General features: G+C 38.8%; 1 protein-coding gene across 1 annotated transcript in view; it reads right to left on the bottom strand.

Annotated features, from left to right (window-relative positions):
* Nucleotides 1-10,292: 10,292 nt before the first annotated feature.
* Nucleotides 10,293-22,587, bottom strand: part of CRACR2A (calcium release activated channel regulator 2A) — a 42,233-nt gene continuing 29,938 nt past the window's right edge. Inside the window, exons 12-17 of the mRNA XM_058018547.1 lie at nucleotides 21,015-21,147; nucleotides 18,977-19,058; nucleotides 17,961-18,075; nucleotides 16,157-16,258; nucleotides 11,511-11,587; nucleotides 10,293-10,584 (exon numbers count right to left, since the gene is read on the bottom strand). Of these exons, the coding sequence (XP_057874530.1) occupies nucleotides 10,494-10,584; nucleotides 11,511-11,587; nucleotides 16,157-16,258; nucleotides 17,961-18,075; nucleotides 18,977-19,058; nucleotides 21,015-21,147 (600 nt within the window). The 3' untranslated portion in view covers nucleotides 10,293-10,493. The remainder of the gene's footprint in view (nucleotides 10,585-11,510; nucleotides 11,588-16,156; nucleotides 16,259-17,960; nucleotides 18,076-18,976; nucleotides 19,059-21,014; nucleotides 21,148-22,587) is intronic.

Below are 22,587 nucleotides of genomic sequence, written 5' to 3'. Positions count from 1 at the left end.
TTGATTTCCAAGAACAAAGACTCCCCCCAGGCTCTCTGGGCAGCTGTTCCAGTGTTGTGATAATCTCACAGGAACACTTAATGCTCAGCTGGAATTTCTCGTTTTAACCTAGGACTGTTGGTTCTTGTTATTTTACTATTTTCCCCTGATAAAAGCCTGGCTCTCTTTTCACTCTCCATAAGGCACTGGAAGATACAGTTATTTCCCACCTCAGTCCCCTCATGGTAACTCCCCTCTTCCCTACACAATCCATCATTGCATCCTAAAATATGAATTACACCTCCTATGCAGCTGCAATCCCTCCTCCTCCATTCTTCCTTCTAACAGGCTATGTTTTTCCTGCTACACAGTGCTTAACAAATGCATCTAAGGGTTTTGCAACAAACATAATCCCAAGGATAACTATTTAAAAGAGATCTACAGTTTTCTTACTGTGCTGTGTTGGTGCCATGGAGGACACACTTTATGAGCAATGGCTATTGGCTTATAAGGCCTAAGTTTATGCCAGTGTGTGCATCTGCCTAGTTGGAATATACAACTAAGCCAGGGGGTTTCTTTTTCAATAGGCATGAAGCATTCACAGACTAGTTCCATCTGGAAAAGGGGAAGGTTTTTACCTTTTTTTGAAACATTTCTTTCAACATTTCTCAGAGATCATCTTAGATCTTAATCTGCTAAGCACATGTGGGAGTCATATAGAAGACAAATCCTTTAGATGGCATCTAAACTTCCTAGAAATTAAGTGTGAATTAACAGCAACTACAAATCTTTTAAAGAAGCAACTGAAGGAATAAACCTGATGCTTCAGGTCTGATATAACAATATGTTTAGAGTAAAGAGAACATGAATCATCAGTTAGAGATTTCCCAGAAAACTGGTATTTCTGCACAGTATGATGACTGGGGTGAGCCAGGGCAGTAGTACGCCTACAGGGAACAAGAGTGTTCCCTGAAAATAGCTGCTGCTTCTGGGGATAGGCACAAAAAAGGTAAAAAATGTGTTCTACACAGTCGAGACAGAGAAAGAAGCAGACCACTGCTCACAGATGACTGCTAAAGCAGACCACCTGTCTCTTAGACAAAAAAAAAAATTCTTCTAGGGTCCAGACACAACTGACAGGAAAGAAAAAGCTTTTTATGATCTCAAAATTTTTGAAATCTCTGCTGTTCTCTTTGCACGTCTTTCAGGCTTTACAGGAACCAACACAAATTCCCTGACTCCCTTCCCTTTATCTTTTCTTTGTATGCTTGATATTTTTCTCATTTTTGAGTGGAAACCAACAATGGAGATTTGTGATGATGCAAACAACATGAAGAGAGTATTTTTTGAGAAAGCTTCGGGAGATACTATAGTGTGATTATGAAACAGAAAGAAACCATGTTACCTTTGGGATAACAACTGCAACACAAAATCAGTCTTATTTCCTCAACACACAGATTTGGGCTACAATCCAAGTCATTCCTCTGAATCACCAAGTGAGGTCTTTTAGAAGCACAGCAATCAGCAAGATCAAGCCTGAGCTGACCCACATGGAAAACGGAACGTCCTCTTTAGCAGCTCGGTTCTGTGCTTTTGTGCCCAGCCATTTCCCGTTTATGTAAATTAACCATCAGCATTTCCAGTACAACACAGCCCTAGAACCAGAAATGGACCCCTGTATTAAGGTCACAACAGAATTTAATCACAAACCATACTTGCCCTACCATTTTGATGCAGGAATGTGAACTGGCAGCCCAGAAAGGCATGTGTAACTCATTGACAGTGACTTGCAATGCCCATCAGTTAGCAGAAGCATTTTATCACCATTGTGGCATATTTTTCACATTTATTAGCATGAAAAATCAATGTCATTAGCTAATGAGATATGATTAAAGCAAATATAATTGCTCTTATCACCACTGAGGGAGTATCTCAGAAAAAAAAAAAAAGCTCAAAAGCTCATTACTTTGCTCTCTTTCCTATGGGGTGAGTGTAGATAGCAAGAAATGTAAGTGCTGTGCAAAGCTGAAGCAGCAGCGTGTGATGGGTAACATTTGTACGTCAAGTAGCCAACAACAAAACAAAACACATGATAATACACTTTGAGCTATGAACTGAGGGTATGGAAGCAGCAGAATTCAAAAAGTGAAGGTATCCTTTACCAGTAAAGATGTGGAGGTAACTGAGAAAAGAACTAAAGGAAATAATTGGAAAACATTTAAAAGACTGGTAAATTGTCCTGACACAACCCACTAACAAAAGTAGTGAAGACAATAAGGTCTAACATTTTCTGGGAGAAATTTCCATTTGAATTCTGTTGCTAAATGATACCATTAAGTAGGAATTCCTTTAAGCAGCAGGATGTCTGCCCTCCATCTGGGCAAATTCCTAGACCCTTGCAACCTAATGTTCATGGGTCCAAATGCAAAATTCACTCTTGCTTGCCAGAACATTGATACTGTGTTTTGTTCTTCCCATTCTTGTTCCTTCAACAGTACTGGCATAATATACTGTTTCCCTTCCTTCATCTTGAGAAATTTCTAGCTTGTACTTCAGTGATACATAGGATTTCCTTTGTGGAATCTGCTTCTTAAACCAGAACCAGACCTTTCTTGAACATTTCTACTAAGCTGTCCTCATCTTCTACTTACCTGTGTGTCATGTGTCCTTTTTACTACAGTCCACTCATGTAAACGCCTGTGACAGCGAGGATAAATCTAGTTGGCCTGGAGATACTGCCAGTCCCACAAGACTCTGAACATTTATAGACAGCTAGAATTTTAGAAGAGAGAAAGTACCACAGTAATTTACCAATCTCTTGAAAATATCCAACCCCATTGCTGCAGCAAGACAAGCTGGAACAGGTTGCCTAGGACCACCTACAGTGAGGTTTGGAGTATCTTCAAGGAAGGATACTCCACAACTTCTCTGGGAAAATTAGTCCAGTGTTTGAGAACTTCCACAGGAAAAAAGAAGAGATAATTCCTTGTATAATTATCTTGTATAAGATAATTTCAGATGGAATTTCATGTGTTTCAATTTGTGCCTGTAGCCTCTTCTAGAGTCACTGGGTACTCCAGAGAAGAGTCTGGTTCCCTTCTCTCCATTCCCAAAGTTTATCAAGTATTTACATTTAGTGAAAAGATCCCTCTTGAGCTTTCTCTTCTTTAAGCCCCTGGGCCCAGTCATTCAGCTGGTTTTCAGAGCAGTTTCCTGTCCAACTGTCTAACACTTTGTCATCTTGTCAGTGGGGATGTTATGGGAGAGTGTCAAAAGCCTTACTAAAGCTGAGTTAAACAACATCCATGAATCTCTTCTCATCCATCAAGCTAGACATCTCACTGTGGAAACGATCAGCTTCATTATGCACAATTTCCCCATTGTAATTCCATGCTGATTATTCCTGATCACCACCTTGTCCTTCATATATCTCAGAATGGCTTCCAAGACTAGTTGTCCATCACCTTCCCAGGGATTGTAAGGCTCATTGCTGTCTGGACCTTTCTTCTTGCCCTTTTGGAAGACAGGACAGACATTTGTTTTCTTAGAGATGTCTTGCACCACAGAGTGCTTTCATAACACCCTTAAATGCTCCGTTGCAGGTGTTGTGGTGATCTTAAATTAACTGCTAGGCTTTAATGTTGGTATACAAAGCAGACATTCAAAACAGTCTGCTTAACTAAAATGGTATTTGTCTGGGGATTTTTCCATCTGTACCACCAAAATGTAGGTTGTAAGGAAACCTTGGAGGTTTCTAGTCCAAGCAGAAATTTCCTCAAAGCTGTGTCAAATCACTTTGAAACCTGACAGAAGTTAATTTTTAATCATTTGATATCTGTAATTGTGTATGACTTAACTTTCTTGACCAATGGCACCCTACAGAAATCTAAGCATACCATGTTTGCACAGCTGCATTGTCTGCACAGCAATGACAGAAAGGTACATTTAGCTACTGTTCTACACAAGAATGATGTCAGCAAGGAACAAATATTAAACAAAAAATTTCACTATTTAATCATCTGAGCAGCACTCGATAGCTGTGCAGCATTCCCTGCATGGGACAAGCCAAGAGCAAGGGCTTCACACACTTTACCTGAGTTCAGTAATTCCTTGCACAACCTCCCCTGGGGCTTCTAATGACACAAATAATTTAAGTGTAAAAGGTGACTCTACAGAGGGTTGCAAATAAAAATTCTTATAGCATACCTGTAGAAAGTTTCACTCCTAACATTCATCTGTCTTTCTGACAGAAATGTCATTTAATGCAAATCAGTTTCTCTGTCAGAATAATACTTAAAGAAGTCCTGTCACTGAGAAACTGCATTAGTGATTTATGCCTCATTTCAGAGGGATGAGCAACAGCCTTATTACAGCTTCATAATATAAATCCATACAATACAGGGTTGCTATGACAACTGATGAGCCTTAATAGCCTAGATTCAAAGGACCTTGTTCAAAGCTGTCAAGTAGCGCAGTTCAATGCAGTTCAGTCATTTGCACCTGTAAGAACTGGGAGAAGGCCATGCAGAAACTGGGGGTTCACTCAGGCTCTCAGGGGAGGCATCTGAGCTTTGCAGCTGAGAGCCTTCCTTACCTCTGAGCTATGCACTGCAAGTCCTGAGGCTTTCCAGCCCCCAGCAGAGGAATCCAAACTGGTCTTTGGCTGCAGCAATACCGAGATCCCCAGGCTGCCTGAGAAACATGGTTCACATCCAGTTCCATTTGTTAAAATTTAAAGATGAGGTTAAAAAGAGGTAAGACAATTAAACACCTTCTTGAATACTCAAAGAGGGCTGCCCACCTCTCTAGACTTCTTTTCTCAAAACTGTGATCTTAGCTCTGTTTTCCGCCCATATCGTCCCACTAACTGTGGTATTTGTCAGATTTTGCTGGGCTAGTTCAGCTCACTAACGCAGGAGAGAATTCTGTCTTTTTCTTCTTTTCTCTATTTTTTTTCCTTGAGATTCTGCCAAGGCCTAAAATGGCTTGTTGAGAGCTCTAACAACTTGTAAAAGGTAAAATGGAGGAGTAATGACTGGCAGGAATGGAGAGTTGCAAACCTACCCATTGGTCTACCCTCTGAAAACAGCAGCACCTGAGCTTTAACAGCAGCTATACAGTCACAGCAATATTCACATTCCCAATTCATAGGCTTGATCTGCTCTGAAAAGGTAAGATTTAAGTGTAGTGCTGCAGCAGCACTGAATCCTGCAAATAGGCAGACTGATTTTCCAAAGCTGATAATACTCACTTTACAAGGTCATTAAGAAGACAGAAAAAAAAAATTAAGCTGGATACAGTGACACAAGACCTAAAAAAGCATATTATGTATGCTCTGAGCAAAAGAACACGGCTCTCACAACGTGAGGCAAAGATGGCACAAGACAGAACGCCAGGCACAACACAGTAAGTCATAGAGAGATGGCAGCTGTGGCTGCTGCTCTTCACTGCTGCAAGTCCAGCCAAAACCTGAGCTGGGTACGTACTGCAAAGGCACAGATGCACACACAACACACTAATGTCATCAGCCACACAAAACACAGCAGGGTCTTCACTGTTCATTACCCAGACACACCAACAGCACCTCAAGTAACGGGAGTGCTTGAGTAAGATTCCGTGCAACATAATGTGTTACTCAATGTCTCAGTTCCACAGGATTCCCTGCTCCCTTCCTGTTCAACCCGTGAAAACCAGACATTTCCAGTAAGAAAGCTCCTCTGAATCTAAGTTTTTTCTTGTAATGATTGTTGTGCTCAGGAGAAGCATGTGGCAGAAAAGGCACTGACAACTGCAGAAGCTAAACACAGCTGTCCAGTATAGCTGGACTTGTTTGAAACACTTCCCTCTTCAGTGTTTGAAAGGAATAAGCAATGCTTATCTGACTAATCCAATGTCCTTCAAATTCTAGTACATTTGGAAGGATTCAGTGTCACTGCATACAATATTTCAGATTAGCAATAGAAATGAACTTTTAAACATGCCCTGTAAAGTTAACCTACTGGGTTTTTTTTTCCCTTGAGAAGCCTATTTTCATCAGACAATAACCTGGTGCCTTTTACTAGCTTCATATTAAAAGAACTTTAGTTGGTTTATGTCTAAACAGGCCAAAGTGCCCAACTCTCTCCTTTTTCCAGAAGTGTATGTGAGTGCTATTGCAATTCCTCTAATTTCAATAATCAAAAAAGACCCATTATTTCAGCAGCTGTGGATGAATTCAGGAAGTTGCTACTGATGAGCTTTATGAGCATGTTTCTGCTTTCTAAAACAAGCTTCCACTTGTGCAGATGATAAAGTGGATTTATTCCAAAATGATCTCATATGGTAGAAAATCCTGCTAATATACGGATGTTGCAAACAAAAATGGTCCCAAGTTGGGAAATTTTACTTGAGTTAATTTACTACCAAAGTACACAAATCTTTTATCAATGATTGAGGTTCTGGGGAAAGAAAAAGAGTATAAACCATTAAACAAATGTATTTATGCACAGTCTTTCTCTCCTCTGCTCCTGAGTTTCAGCTTCCTTCTTTTTCACTATGAGGTCAACTCTGTCTGCCAGAATTTGTCCAGGGAGCCAACGGGCAGCACAGGAAGTTGTGGGGCTGTGTGTAATGCTTTCTGCCACCCCAAATAATATGGTTCCAGCCATTCAATCCCAATGCTCCCAGTTGTCCTTGGGCTTTGGGATGCCAGTTGTCCTGTTCCTCATGTGTGTCCCTGGTCCAGTATGGGATGGGACCACTGACAACAGTCATTCCAGAGGCAAACTTGCTTCAGTGTGGTCTGTTCCTCACGTGTTCCTTGTGTGTGTAGCCTTCCCATTTTAACAGCTGCAGATCACTCCTTAAATCTGGTATGTGAGGAGGATTTTTTTCCACTATTGCTCCATTCACATCTGGGCAGCTGGAACCTGTTTGGACTGGCACACAGTAATTCAAGGATGTCCAGTTCCAAAGGGTTAGGAGCACTTTGTTACATCCATGCAAATGGACTTTGTATTGTGCATATCCAAATATCTGTCAGCACTGGGTACCTGACCTGACAGAGATAAATTTCTCCCAATGGAGAACTCAAATGGAAAAATGGGGGAAAAAAAGAAAAGAGGAAAAGGAAGCTTCACTTCTGTTAAGGCAGCATTAACTTTCTGAAGAGCTGAGAAAAATACTGCCAGGAGGTATAAAACGCTCCTGGAGAGCCAGAGGACAGCAACCCAGCAGTACAGTTAGCATCAAGGAACATGGGAACCTGACAATTCCCACACCAGTTTGATGGCCAGCTGGACAGCAGAATCTGTCCAGGAGTAGAGCCCTGTAGCATGTTATGCATACCTGTCTTCAGTGAGCATGAGTCCACCAGTAACTGCTGTTTGTTCAGGTGTGCCAACAGGTGAATAAGCCCTGACCTGAGGTTTGGATAACCAAACAGACCATGAGAAACCCTGGACAGGACACAAGCAACTCTGAACATTGCAAATAGAGTGAGAAGCTGAAAGTTGTTACAGACAGCGCTGTGAGCCATGCCAGGACTCCCCAGGTAGATAAGGGGGAGTCACACAGTAACCTCACAAATATTGGAGGGGAATAGTTGGGATTCTTTTGGGAGTGGAAACTTGCGACGCCAGCAGCACCTCAGTAACTATATCAATAACAACACACAAAGTCAAGGTGACTTAGGAAATGGTAGAAGAAATAGGTATGTGGGTACAGATGTACAAAACCCAGGACTAACAGGGAAAAGGCAACTATCCCAAAGTTGTTTCTTTGGGATATGAAGGGCAGAGAAAGGGAGGGGTCAGGGTAGGTGGAAGAAGAATAAGCATGGGAAAAATCAAGAGAAGGTAGAATAAAAGGAACCAGTTGTATGTGAGCAAGCTGCTGGTCAGAATTTATCTGAATGAGCCTTGTGCCCCATAGCTGCAGGACATCCAGTCTTTTCATAAAAGCTGATTTCCTGCTTGATCCTGCGGAGAGCTGTAGGGCAGGGTGAGAGAAAGAGAGCACTGCAAGTCACAGGAGTTGTGTACATGCACGTTTTCATCAACAAACTTGTCTTGATCTGTTGGAAAGGAAGAGGAGGATTAGGTTATCTGTGTTCATATTTATAGGAATGCTGCTTGTGTATATGTGGGTGACAAGCAGTGAAGACATCAATGTGGTCTGTGTGGCAGATGACATTGGTGCTGTGTGTGTATCTGCACCTTTGCAATGTGTACTCAGCTTGGGATTTGGCTGGACTTCCAAAAAGGATCAGCAGCAGCCACAGCTATCAATCCTAGATGGAAGACACTGCCTGGGTGCTAGACTGCACCACATTTGTCTGTAGAAGGACAAATCCCCCTCATTCCGGGATTCAGCTGCTTCTTAGTGTTGTCTGTTCTCAAACTGTGTACATCCTGCTGGCAGGGTCTCAGTGCATGCTAAAGGACACCCAAGCTACCAAATAAAAATGACCCTGTGGGATCACAGAAAGAAAATCTACTTCACTTGTCACTGTCCTTCAAATTCAAAACTAACTTCAGGGAAAAAGAAATTAAGGACCTGAAATTGTGGACCTAGAATCATGGGCAGTAAAGCTGAAATTAAGGGTTCAACTGTCTTCCTGAGGCTGGAGGAAATATTGCTGGTTCCAATATCAATGGGGGAACAGATCACTCAAAGTCAATTAGCAGAGCCAATATTTAAACTGATGACACTTTTTTCCTAGCTGAAATTGGGATAAAGTGTTGGTTTTGTTGATGTTTAAATTAATGATTTGTATTAGCTCAGCTCCAGCCAGGACTGAACACAGATGGTGCAATTCTAAGATTTCCATGATGGATAACATGCCACAGTCGATAAAGCGGCTCAACTCTCCACAACAGGTAATGGACTTCAAGAAGCAGCCCTGGGAAGTGAACAGAAAGCCTATTGATTTTCAGTAATGGATACTCATTTTGCTCCTTTAGTGTTTTAGAGCTTCTTAGGCATCTCACTAAAGGCAAGGGGAGTTTTTGTCATTTGGATAAACAGATTCTTAGGAATCAACAAGGGAAAAACTCTTAATTATCAGCTTATCCAGGGATGCTTGGTTTATCCATCATTCCTGATAGAAGTAAACCCCTGGTTATTCTACCTGATAGGGAAGGGGTCACATTCGGACCCCAACTCTTAGGAAAAGGCATTTGAGTGCTGGTATGGATACAGAAATTGCTGTAGGCGCAAGTCTATAAACCCCTGTACTGCAATTCTTGGAAACAGATGAACACCTTTGATCAGACTGAAATCTCAAGAGCACAATTAATTACTGACAAAGTTTTTATCTAAGAGTTACTTAATGAGCTAATGCTTATTATTCATCTTTCGTTTCAAATTGATTCATTAGTTAAATCAAAAATACTAATTTAACTAATTAAAAATTAGTTAAATTAAAAATAAAAACATTTAGAAAATTGATTAAAAACATAATGTCTGTAACAGTTTTATATAATGAAATCTACCATCTTGTGTGCAATTTTAATTAAATAAATTATGCCATGGGTTCTATTTTCCCAACAAGCTCACCATTGTGAATACTTATTCCTAAATGCTTACCACAATAGCTGGATGCAGTGAAGACATATCCCACCAGGAATAATTGTTGATCATGTGGTGGCTGGGTGATGCACTCTCAAGCTTCTTATTTCCATTTATATTCCACAAAAGCTTCCAAAGATAATTGACATCTGTGTTTCTTATGATCCAGGGTGGGCCATGATTTTCTGAAATGCATCCCCATGGGTAAACTGTGTCTCAGTGCTATCAGGCCCTGGAGGAATGTTGTGTGGCAGCTGCTTTTTAAAAAGCAGTCATGTGTTTAGCTACATGAGGAGGTATTTTTTCTTAGTATTGCTAAAAGAGCAATATCTCACTGAATTTTGGTGAGATTTTCCACTCATTAAATATTGGTATGTTTTTCAAAATCTTCCTCAAAATAAGATCTGCTGTTTCTGAAAATTCTACCTCCAAAATTTTCTATGACACCTCCTGTGACAGACTTTTGGAGACAAAGAGCTGTTCAGTCAGCCTTAACATGTTTTGAACTACAAACAACTACACCTATGGCAACTTTTAAAAAATTGCAAAGAGAGCTTAGCAGAAAATCAGGATCTAAGGATCTGAACAGAAATTAAATAAGCAGTATTCAGAGGATGGGTTATTCACACAAGTAGGAATTTACTTCATATTCAAAATAGTTTTCTTCCCATAAAATTATTTCTTCTTATTAATAATGTGGCAGCTTCTACAAGCCTGATGACAAAGCAGGATTCAGTGGTGTTAGGCATCAAACAGAATAAAGGATTGTTACTGCCCTAAATACACTGTCAATTAACCAAAGACAATATTTATAAAAGCAAGATCAGATCATATATAGATTTTAACTTTCACTTACACCTACAGTCAGAACACAGCAGAAGAAATATTTGGAAGATAAAAGCAAATTTGTTAGTGCCAGGTAGTGTTTTATAAATGTATGACTTGTCTAAACATGCCTCAGCATTTTATTGCCTCATACAGCATGACTTTTTATTTGTATCAGATTGAAGTTCGATGGTTTTCTCTTTCACTTTATCTTCATGTTCTTTTAAAATCCTGGAGCAAAGAAAGAATACTTGTGAGAAAAAAAGTCTATAAACCCACAAGAGACTGAACAAAAAACATTTTCCAAGAGTATAAAATTGTCCAGAGATTTAACAGAAGATGACAAAATTTTGTGAAGTAGCAAACAAGCAAAAAAGTACATTTAGGGTGGCCCCATCACACAACTGTCCTTCTTCATTTAGTTAGAGAAAATTAGTTAGTGCTGATTGTTAACATTTATTGCATATTACACAGACTCAAAACAGTGACTTTCATGTCTTACTTTTAAGGCTGGAACAAAACAAAAACAAATTTGGCTGCCTAGACATTTATCAATTACTGACACTTTCACAAAATTTCACTGATTTCAGCAACAATATTAGAGATTTGCCAACTCATTACCAGTGTCTTCACCTCTGTAAGTAGTTCAGAGGTGCCATATTTTCCTGTATCTTTACCTCTAGCCTTTATATAACTTCAAAAATCCACCTCTTCCTGTCTCCCAGCCCTCAGGCAGACAGCAGAATTTGAGCCATAATGAGCAGAGGGAAGAAGGAAGCATATCCAATGTCCTGCTGCAAGGAGTCAGCAGCATCCATTTTCAAGCATATTTCTGCAAACCTTCAGGAAATTCTTGCAGGAATTATCACAACAGCCAAGGCCCTCAGCTCTCCTAGCTACAATCCAGATGTTTCTGGATCTATGCAGAGTTTCACCAGCATAACTCTTTATGAGCCTGAGCAACTCTCAGCCAGAGTAATAGGGTCAGGCTACAGAAGAGTTTAAAAGCAATGAATATTTCACCACCCTGAGTTCCTATATAAAACTAATATAAATATAATATAACATAAAACTAGTTAAACAAAGAGAATTCACAATGTCATCAGTTACAGGCAGTCAGACATATAAAAAACTCATTGTTGGTGTTTTCTTCTTACCTAGCTAAGTGAAGCACGGACTTTTCCACATTGTATCCAGAATATGCACTGCATTCATAGAAAATTAAATTGTAATCCTACAGTCAAAGAGAAAGACCATTTCAATTACTTTTGCACAATGTCTCACTCCAGCTGTAAAAAGAGCAGCACAGGTATACTGAAATATGAAAATAAAGAAGGAGAAATAGATGATCTTAGGACTTTAATTCTAGAGCAAACAGTAAAGAGTAACAAAAGAAGTCCAAGTGTGCCTCACAAATAACAACTATATGCTTCTCTTAGCAGATATTTGTTCTGTAGAATAGCTTTTGATATAAGAGCTCAAATGAAAACAGGTCTTGTAAGGCACTAAGCCTTGTGAACTTCCCTTGATCAAGCAATTCCCACACCACTGAGTGCTGGACAAAACAGGTGAAAAGAATTCCAGTAAATCTTCTTTCATCTTTTTGTACTTGTGAAATTTTTCTGCACTTCCTTTTCAGTCAGCCTGCATCTTTCAGTTTTGTACTCCCCTGGGAGCTTTGTAATTAGGAACAGTGGATAAGTGATCAAGTCTTGGGAGAGATTCCCAGCCCTTCAGTTGAAGTCTTATAAATGCAAAGGCAAGAGATCATCTGCACAAGAGCCTGGCAGTTCTGATGGCAGAGAAGTTTGAAAGGGAATGACAGATTATCCTCCAAAATAGATATCTGTCTACTTTCACAACCTGCTACAATGAAGGTCACCTACATTGCCTCTGTAGTATTACTACCTGTCCTTTTACCCATCCAGATTTCAAATTTCTATTCACTTTCCACTTATCTCTATGTCTTATTGCTATTTATAGCAGTAGCTTAAAATTCAAGCAAGTAAGTCAGTACCTTAGAAAATGACAATCACAGTTGCAGAGTTGCATTTGTTTGTTATTAACTCTGGTTACTGCACTTATACTTATTTAGTCACTCTTCAGAAGACACTTATAATTCAGTTTTCAAAACTTTCCATTAAGATGATGAGGTATTTCTGTTTTGGTTTGGTTTTTTTTCCTATATACCATGCTTCCAGAATTGCACAACTTTTGGAAATTTCTGTCATCTTCGTGGAATTTCAGAGACAAAAATGGGGAAAAGAATTCCATAAATACAGTAGTTTATTTTGGCAGCTCTAAAAAAAGTTCTTCCATGACATCCAATGTCAGTTTTGTAAACGTTGTCAATGGTTATATTGTTTGTTCCAATGAAAAACCGGGTTGAACAACATGCAATAATTTCTTGATGACCAGATAAGCACAGAAAAGCAGAGAAGGAAGAAATCAGGCAATGTTAGTGTTGAATAGACATTTTATCAATTTTTAAACACATACAACATTTGCAAAAATGCAAGCCTATGATTCTCTTGCTTTTCTTTGAAAAGTTTTAAGATAAAATTTGGCCAGGTCAAATTTCGTACTAGCTATGCAAACAGAAGCTTGAAATAAAAATAACACTCTCTTTTTCTGCTTAGCTGATCAGAATTCTAATAGAAAACCTACTGTGGTCAGCTTATAGGTATTTCATGTCAATCTAACATGATACTACTCCAACATCTTCCCCACATACAACAGAGTGTCACCAGAGGAGAACTCTCAGTGATAATTTCATTTATGCTGGCATGAATCTGAATGGATTTTTCAGCAAATTGCTTGGACAGAAGAATAACAATTTAAACTCAATTGATAATGAGTGCTTAATTCTCTCAGTCTAGCAAAAAGGTTCTCTAAAGGGGAGAGAGTCTAGAAATACAACATGCCATTTCCCTGATTCAGAGAGGAAACTAATGGATAGAATACACAGGGAGCACAGACTAGGAGCAGGAAGGACACATATAATTATTAAGCTAGGAAATGCCATCCATGTCCATTCAGGAATCAGCTACTGAACCTTGGAGACCACTGACAATTACTTCATTTTAAAAATTTGCCTACAAATCACCAGACATCTAAAGAATAGGGAGGAAAATGAAGTATTACCAGAGGGAACTGGGTAATTTTCGGTCCTGTAAAGTACCATCACTCTCAGAATACTGCCTCATTAGCAGTATTTGTGTAAGAATGGAACTGACAGGTTGACAAAGCAGGCAGTGTATGAATACACAGAAATAGTCCTCATTCCATGAAGCACATATACTCTGCAAAGCCAAGGCAGACAAGGCATTATTATCTTCTTTTATAGTTGTGGAACAGTGATAGATAAGGATTTATTGACCATTTAAGATCATTCAGGAAGTAAGTGCAGGGCCAAAATAAAATGATGTAGAGATAAGCACGCCTGAGCAGCACCTTTATCATAAGGCATTTCATTTAAATAATTGGCAGTGCTTACACTTCTGTACTCACACAGAACATTGGCTGTTCCGGGACACTCACAATATGATCTGAATACTCTCTCTTGTGCTCATATGAATTCTTGATCACTGGATCAAGCTAAGCTACAGAGTAATTTGTTATACAGAGTCTTCCTTCTGGATCCTCTGCTAAAACAAGTCCAATGGACTTCCAGAATCCCTGTGCTCATTCCATTCTTCCTTTTCATGGGATATTACAAACACACTGGAACTACAAGTCTTCTCAAATGATAACTCCCTTCAGGCTGCCATTATTCCTTTTAAAAATTAATTGTGCTGCCCACCTTGCAGAGAAGTTATGTGACAAGGGCATTATAATGGGAGCCCTTGGGTTTCTGACCAAAGCTGTTGTACAGTACAGTGCTTGTAAGATGTGGGACTGAAGCAAAGGAAGGGTTAATTTAGCTGAGCTGAAACGGCCCCTGAAAGTACATGTTCCTTTCTGACTATAGAAAAAACTGGGTAAAACCAACTCCATCCTGTGAGACATTGAAACAGTCCTTAAAACTGTTGGACTTCAGGATCAACAGGCTAAACTGACTCTTTGTGCAACAAAAGCTTGTTTTCACCAAATATGGCTATAGAAATTAGTATCAGCTCAGCACCTAGCCCTGTGTACTTGGGATCATTTGTGAGTAATTCATGGGATTATTCACAAAACAAGTAACTCAGCTGCATACACTAACAGAGACAGTGGTATGTGGTTTCACAGGAATTACATGGCCATTTAGCAAGAACTAATATTTCATTAAAATTCATGGTTATTATTAGCTCAGCAAGCAAATTATTATAATTTAATTATATCTATGCTACTTTTCAACTAATCCATTGCCATTAATCACTCCTCTTATCTACCTCAGGCAGCACATTCAAACATTCAAGTGAGTCATTCAGATCCATTCATTTGATTATAACTATCTTATTTGACAACTTTTTGTTTTACTTATGCAAAACATTTTATTTTCTTGCATGACATGTTAGAATTAATAGCCTGGTGGGCTGTGAGCTCTATATACTAGAGTGATTCATCTTTGTTTTACTAGTGCAGTTTTTTTAGAGCAACATGACATGCAAGACACCTACTCTCTGTCCATTTAGCATTTATGTGTCATTTGTTTTTTTCACAGAAGGATTCACCCTGGACTCCCTCCTAGCTTCCAGGGTCTCGAAGTTATCTGAATTTCCACGCATACAAGAAAATAAAGTTGATTTCCTAAAGGGAGATCTTTTGGGGGATAAATTCAAGGCTGATAATCCTCTCAGACAAAAACCAAATAATGAACACAAACCTGAATAGGGAGATATAATTTCAAAAGCCTATGTGAATTATCAAAATAAGATAAAAAGAGATCTGGCCCCAATTCTTTCCCTTACAGAGAAGTGCCTAGCAGCAACCTTTCCTGGAAGAACAATTCAGTTGCACTTCAAATTTTGAAAATACCCTTTTTATTACTGGCAGTAAATCTATCATCAAAGGCAAAAGAGGTAAATATGTGAAATCCAGCACAGTGTTTAATTTAGATATATTCATACCAATTTGGTGAATATTTCAGCAATATTTCGATTACTTACTTCTAAATAAATGAATATTCTGCTGGCATTCATGTTCAAACTATAAGCACTGCATAAAGAGTTTTAAAGGAAAAATTGATGGGCATGGTACACAAGAATATAAACAAGTATCTGGTATTTGCAGTCCCTTGATTGCTTAAATTATGCCCATGGATCACTAGTGCTCTGGTAGATGCAGACTGTTAACTCTACTTATTTTATCTCCTTGATGGAAAGTTACTAAAAGTAAACATGTTTTCTACTCCTACCACAGGAGTAACAGATGGTCTTCTTTGGTTTTACAGGAGGTAGGAGGGAGAAAAGGTCCCCAAATTATCTCTATGTTAAGAATCCTTTCACAGGGAAAAGGGAGGAAAAAAGAAGCAGCAAGGGAAAAAATAGAGAAAAAGAGAGAACAAAGAGAAACGAGACACAATGAGATTGAATTCTTAAATATTTTTCTTCTCCACTCACTTTTTGGTTTGGTTTAGGGTTTTTTATTTGATTGCTTTGGTTTCAGGGTGTTCTCTTTATCTAGGCAGTGTTGTAAGTACTTATAATTTTAAGCACTTACATCACTGAAAGCTGAATTGAAGAGTGTGATGGGGTTCCTAATCCTTAAAGATACCTATCTGGCTAAGATTAATCTGTATTTCTATGAATTTAGACACATTGAGACTCCATTTTAAAACCTTCACCTTCAAGCCTTGTAAGGAGCTCCCAAAGCACAGTACCTTTGCAAGATGGTCTCCCATTCCCATCGGGACCTCACGCTCCTTTTCATTATCAGTTTTGTTACCCAACAAAAGAACAGGCACGTTCTCCCCAGTTGCCTCCTGCAGGATAAACAGCAAATATCAACTGAAGTGCTGAATTCAAAAGATCACAGATTAAGAAGATAAAAGCTAACAAATGTCACACTCTAACAAGACATTTAAAACTTCACACAAACCAGGTATGTGCCACTTTGCTGACAAACATGTCAGGAATTGAAGTTGGATAAAAGACATGAAAAAGACATAATGCTAAGAGTTACACTGACTTGGGATTTTTTCTAATAACAGCACAGAAGCTCATTAGACTTTATATTAAAATGGGAGAGAGGAAACCACTGTGCTACACAGGCTCAGATATTATGTGTTTACAGCCACTGCTTTTCTAATTACATGGCCAGGAAAAATAATGGCAACACCTGGGTGTTATTATGCCAAATGAATTACATGAAATAGTGAAGAAATACACAGAATAGGCCCCCAAAATACATAGAATCGACAGAAATCAAAATCCATTCTGAAAAGGGTTATAATTATATCAGTGAGTGCTTTTATTAGGTGGGCTGAATGCTACAGCAGTAAAAGGGACTTGGCAGTATGTCCAACTTAGCAATAGTTTGTAGCAAACAAAAATTAGTTAGTAAAGAAGAGTGAACTATTAGAGCTTGGAAAAAAGTTTTGACCACAATATTCCATTTTTCTGAATCAAAATCAGCAATGCTCCGCTAGCTTTTACCATACTGAATTAAAACATGCCACTTATTCATTAAGATCATATAATTAGCAAGGGCCTGTTCTTCCCAAATGCATGCTAATAGTACTTCAGTAAGGCTACTCATATCTGGAAAAACTATGACTGTTTGGAGGCATTTAAATGACTGAGTCCTAATCTGAACTCCCAAAGACATCTCTTGGCTATTCTGGAAATACAATAGTAAATAATAATAATCATAATAATAATCATAATAATATATATAATAATATTATTATAATAGTGTGTTATACTAGAGCACATGCCCAATAAAATCAGACTAAATGATCTTTGCATATTTATTTGTCACTTACTTTTTCAGTGTGCAAACAGGGAGCCACACTTTGTTCTTGCTACAAGTCAGCCCTTTGTGGCAGCTGCCTCAGTTTTATTTTTACTCTTTGTTCTGGCCACAAACAAATTCTGTTGCTTATGTTCTTAATTTGTTTTAATTTTTAATTAATTGATGTCATTCAGTGACATGGACTACAATTTCCTTTTCAAGTGGTTGAAAGGATGATCCCCAGGAAACTGAACTGTCTTTCACAAGTACAGTTTCACAGCACTACTGTGGATTACATAGTTCTATGTTTATGGCTTATGTTTCTAATATACTCTATTTTCCACAAGCTACACACTTGGTTATCAAATGCTAGTGATCATCAGTGATCACCAGATCACCATCACTGATCCAAAACACCTCTCAGTGCTAGCAGTGATCCAGTGGAGGTCATCAACAAAGTTCTCTTCATGAGAAATAAGAGGACTCCATGCTGGGATTTTACGACCCTCATTCAAAGTCCTTAAAACCCTGGAATTATATATATTTTTTTTTTCATAGAGATAGAAACGAAAAACAACTTCACTGGCAACAGTGCAGACCAAACTCACAAACAAAAATGTAATTGTGACAACACAAGAAACATGGTTCTCTCGGTTTCACCCTGCTAACAGCCCTTGTTCAGAAGGTGGAGATTGACACCAAGGTTTGGATTTCAAGTTATGTCAAGTTACCTCAATGCTTATCAGCCACTGCTTGACAGCTGTGAATGTGTCTTTTGCTGTTATGTCATACATCACAATGACACCATCAGCTTTTCTGAAAAACTGCTTGGTAATGCTTCGGTACCTGCAAGTAAGAATCTGGTTACAGCTCGCTTCAACAGAAGCAACAATCTGACAAGTTTAAATTTATAGTAATTCCTCCATACAAAGGGAAATAAATTATTTGGGGGGAAAAAAATAAAACAAAAGGAATTTTCAAAAGAAAGTGTTTGGAAAAGCTCCCCCTGCCTTCTTTAACTGATTCTGGGTTAGGCAGGATAATTAGCTTAATATTTCACCTTCTCTCTCCTCTTTCGTTTTAAGCTTGGAGCAGAAATTTCCCCCTCACTAAGTGCTCTTCTAAAGCTAGCTAGGTTTTTGGAGACCTTTTTCCAAATCTTCATATAGAAAATGCAGACTGTCATTATCATCCTTGCTTTTAGTAATAGTAATAGAAAGTTACACAATAGGTGAGGAGATGGGGAAGGAAATGACCACTGAAATCTTACAAAAACCTGGAGTTCTACTGCAATTGCTTTAGTAAAAAAAAAAATAAACTCATCTTTTTTCTCCATTTAGGTATTTCCTGATATAGAAATCATTCTAGGTGCATTTTAAAATCAGTCTTCCTCCTAAAGAAACAGTGTTGCACTAAACTTTTCAGAGCTTAATTAGTGCTGCAAGGGAATGAGCTAAACTGTGAATGCACTGGCTCCATTAGGAATGCTCCTATATTTGTTCCTCTCCCAAGCAGCAGGATTAGGTTCACACTTAATGATCTTCAAACAGATGATTCAGGGAAGTGAGACCTTAAAATGTGTGCAGGATTTTGACTGGCATGGAGTTAAATTTCATCACACTGTCTTCGTTTCATACAAGGAGTTTTGCCACTTCCAACCCTCCAATTCCCTCCTCCATCCCAGCAGACGGGGGAGTGAGGGAGCAGCTACACTCCCAGGGTTGAGCCATAAGAGACCCTTCCTCACCGTTCCTGGCCAGCTGTGTCCCAGAGCTGCAGCGCTACCTGGCTGTGATCTACTGTGACAGTTCTCACGTTGTAATCCACACCTGCAACAGAAAGGCAAGGTGAGCTGTCTCTTTACAAGCTGTTTGATCAGTGAAAACTGGATCCAGCAAATAGCAACAATTCCAGGAAAGTAAAAAGATAGGCACTGCATTAAAAATTATGTCCAGAGTCTCCAGCTGTCAGAGGACAAGAGCTTTTATTTGCTTGAAATCCTGCAGCAATACCAAATGGTAGTAGAGTAGTTCAGTTTTGTAAAATATGCAAGTCACTTTTCAAATCACAGAACACCAGTCAATGGTCCATCTGACAGTCCACAGCAGTCTAAGCCATTTTGCCTGGAATTGACTTGTATGACATCAGTTGTGTGAAATGTGTTAGTTTAGTCTGAGCTAACCACATGGGAGCCTTCCAAAAACACAAGGCATGGCACAGGGAACAGTGGAACCTGCGATAAATGCTGAAGATAGGTGGACTGAACATGTGGAGAACATCTTCTCCTATTTATAATGTAGAAGATAAGCTCACTTCCCTTAGGTTAGTGGACATAAAAATTCATTTATTTAAACTTTTAAATTAAGCCTCTCCCAATTCCTCTAACCTCTGAAGATGTATGTATTTTCTGGATATTTATAACAATAATTAGAGTTTAAAATGCTAATCAGTCACTACCTCCTCCTAATGACAACCTACATATTTTTGGTATCAAATTGAACTGTATCATAAAATCACAGAATCATTGAATAATTCAGGTTAGAAGGGATCTCAGTAGGTCAGCAACAGTATCTTTGGGGCCATTTTCCACAAAAATGGGATTTTTACCAGTGGCATCAATGGAAAAGCATCCATGCCTGCTTAGATTCCTTCAATAGGCAATAAAAAAAAACTGGTATGGAGAATATATCTATTGCTTGTATTTCAAGGGAAGAAATTGAATATTCTGTAGAAATTCATTGAAAACACTCCTCTCCATATTGTTCACTTGACTTTTCCACTGTCTGTACCTTGCCAGCCATAGCCCACACCTGTGAAACTCATTGATGTGAACAATAAATCAAAGCTATGACAAATGTCTTTCTGCCATTTTCTTTGTAAGAACCCTGGATGACCAGCCAAAAGAGGAAAGAGTTCAGACTCATTCTTGTGTTTTTTCTCTGGAAAATTGCACACACTGTGTAAGACCTCAGAGTGTAGAGAAGTGCATCAGCCAATTACAGGACAACATGGACAGGACACAGCTTTTAGATCAATAGGATACATGAACAGACAATTGCAGATAGGTGTCCAAGCCCCCATTCCAGTTAATGAAGATACAGTCAGTGAAAAACTAGGACATTACTAAGCTCACCTTGAAGTAGGTAAGTCTCATTTCACATATGCTGCAGAATAAGTAAGGTCTCAATACAGGCTAAGCATAAGGAATCTGGTCATTTAACCCAGCTGCATTGCAATAACCTATACTTGAGTTCTTGTACCTTGATTTTGAGTCTGACTTTGGAAAGCTTGTTCTACAATTTTAGGCAAGGTAAGAAGGTAAGCTTTGAAAATTTTGGCGTTTGAAACACTGCTCTGACATATTTTTTTGGTGATTAGTATAATGCTAAATTATAGATGATTCAGATATTCTACTTTCTCTATAAAACAAAATCAGATTACTTAGAGGGATAGCAATGAGATATGAAGGTGGAACTGTTAGTACAATGCAGTCCAGAGGACAGGATATCTGCTTCAGAACCGTGAGATCTACAAGGAAATTCTAGCTTCACAGAAATCAGTAGATTTTTTCTGATTTATCTCACTGCTGGCCAGGATTACAGTACAGAATCTATTCTGAAACTTCTCCATCAATTATGAGCTTTCCAGTTTAGGAGAACTTACTTTGCATGTCCTACTTTTACAACATCTGTATGTTTCTGTTTTATTATACAAGGCCTGATCTCAGTAGAAACTCTTAAGTACTGTCGGAACAAAAATAACAATAGTTGTATTGTTAAACTTACCTACAGTAGCAGCTGTGCCTGGGAAAAAACGATCTTCACAAAATCTTCTTAAGAATGAAGTCTTTCCAACACTCGAATTGCCCACAAAAACGATCTTGAATAAGCGCTCTGGAACAGAGTTTATTCTCTCCTCCTTCAAGTAAGAGCAAAAATTAGCCTCCAACTGTTCTATAAATCCTGTTGCCTCTCCAGTTAAAGGCTGATATGGGGAAAATAATAGATTTTATCCTATCATAGTCTTCATTACTTATGAAGCAATATTCTGTTTCTTAAAATAACTCAGCATTTCAGGTGTTTGTCATGCATCATTCCAGATCATCCAAAATGCAGTGATTTGCACTGAGCTCTGGAAGTGTACTGAATATGAACCTTTACATGAAACTGACAAAATAAATCAGTTTATGTTCATGGCCACAAATCAAAATTTATAAAGCCTCACACAGCTCTGCTCAATAGCCAGTGACACAGAGGAAGCAGCACATCTTCATCTAGATACCAGAAGCAAAGTCATAATTTTTTTGCTTATGCTACCAGATTCTTCTCTCTGCTACTACCATAGAGCCAAGAACTTCCATCCAATTACTGCATTTCTACATCTGTTTAACATTACAGGCAGAAGCATTGAGGAAAGACACAGACAGAGAATTAGACCAGTTAATCAGGCTGTAAACATTCAGCTACGTTTCTGTCATTTCGCTTTTTAAGCAGAAGGAACAACAATTTGTTCTGCTTATCCAGGTTCTGTTTACTGCAGGCTAAGCTAAGTGGATGCTGGAGAGAATATTTATATCCTCCATCAAGTAGGTCATCATTCTTTTGTATGTAAATCAGGAGTTGCTTTGGGAAGCACTTGTAGCACCAGCTGGTTTGCAGGGTCTCTTGCTGGTCTCTTCTATTTTGTGTAAAGTTGAAGGAAGAGAGAGATAGAAAGTTTGCTTTCAATGCTGCAGAAGGAGAGAAAGATCATGGATGGTCCTGGCATTAGTTTGTTAAGGTACAGGTTGTGAGGAGGGGAAGGCCCTCTGCCAGTCATTTGATGTGCAGGATCCATGTCTTCATGAAGATATCAAAACTGAATTCATTGCCCAACAGCCCTTTAAATGAGACATTGAAGTCTACACTTGGAAGTGTTTTCTACAAATATACAGAAGTCTTAGAGAAAGAAGAAGAAATAGAGAGCTGCTCCTGATGAGGGAAAAAAACCCAAACAACAAAGGCTTGAGCTGCTGTCTCCCTTCATGTGAAAAAAATATAATTCATGCTGTAAATTTTGGGGACCAAAAATACATGTTTCTTTCATGAGCTGGGCTTACAGCCCAGCACAGTTATAGAAGGGTTTCTTATTTTCCTTTTCTTTTAAAATTCTAAACCCCAGGGCAACTACAGGCTACTAGTAGCACACATTTATACAAAGCACATTCTCAGTCCTGATAAAAACCATTCCCAGCTTATTAGTCTGTGTGCTCTGGGAAATAAAACAAGCTAACATACAATCACCAGCTTGGCAGTATTATCACAGTGCTTCTGAGAACCACAGCTAAATATATGGACTACATGACCTGAAATACTCTGT

Source organism: Melospiza georgiana, chromosome 2, assembly GCF_028018845.1.
Source record: "Melospiza georgiana isolate bMelGeo1 chromosome 2, bMelGeo1.pri, whole genome shotgun sequence".
Classification (NCBI taxonomy): Eukaryota; Metazoa; Chordata; class Aves; order Passeriformes; family Passerellidae; genus Melospiza; species Melospiza georgiana.
Note: the sequence above shows the minus strand (reverse complement) of the source record. Positions and strands in the feature narration are given on the sequence as shown.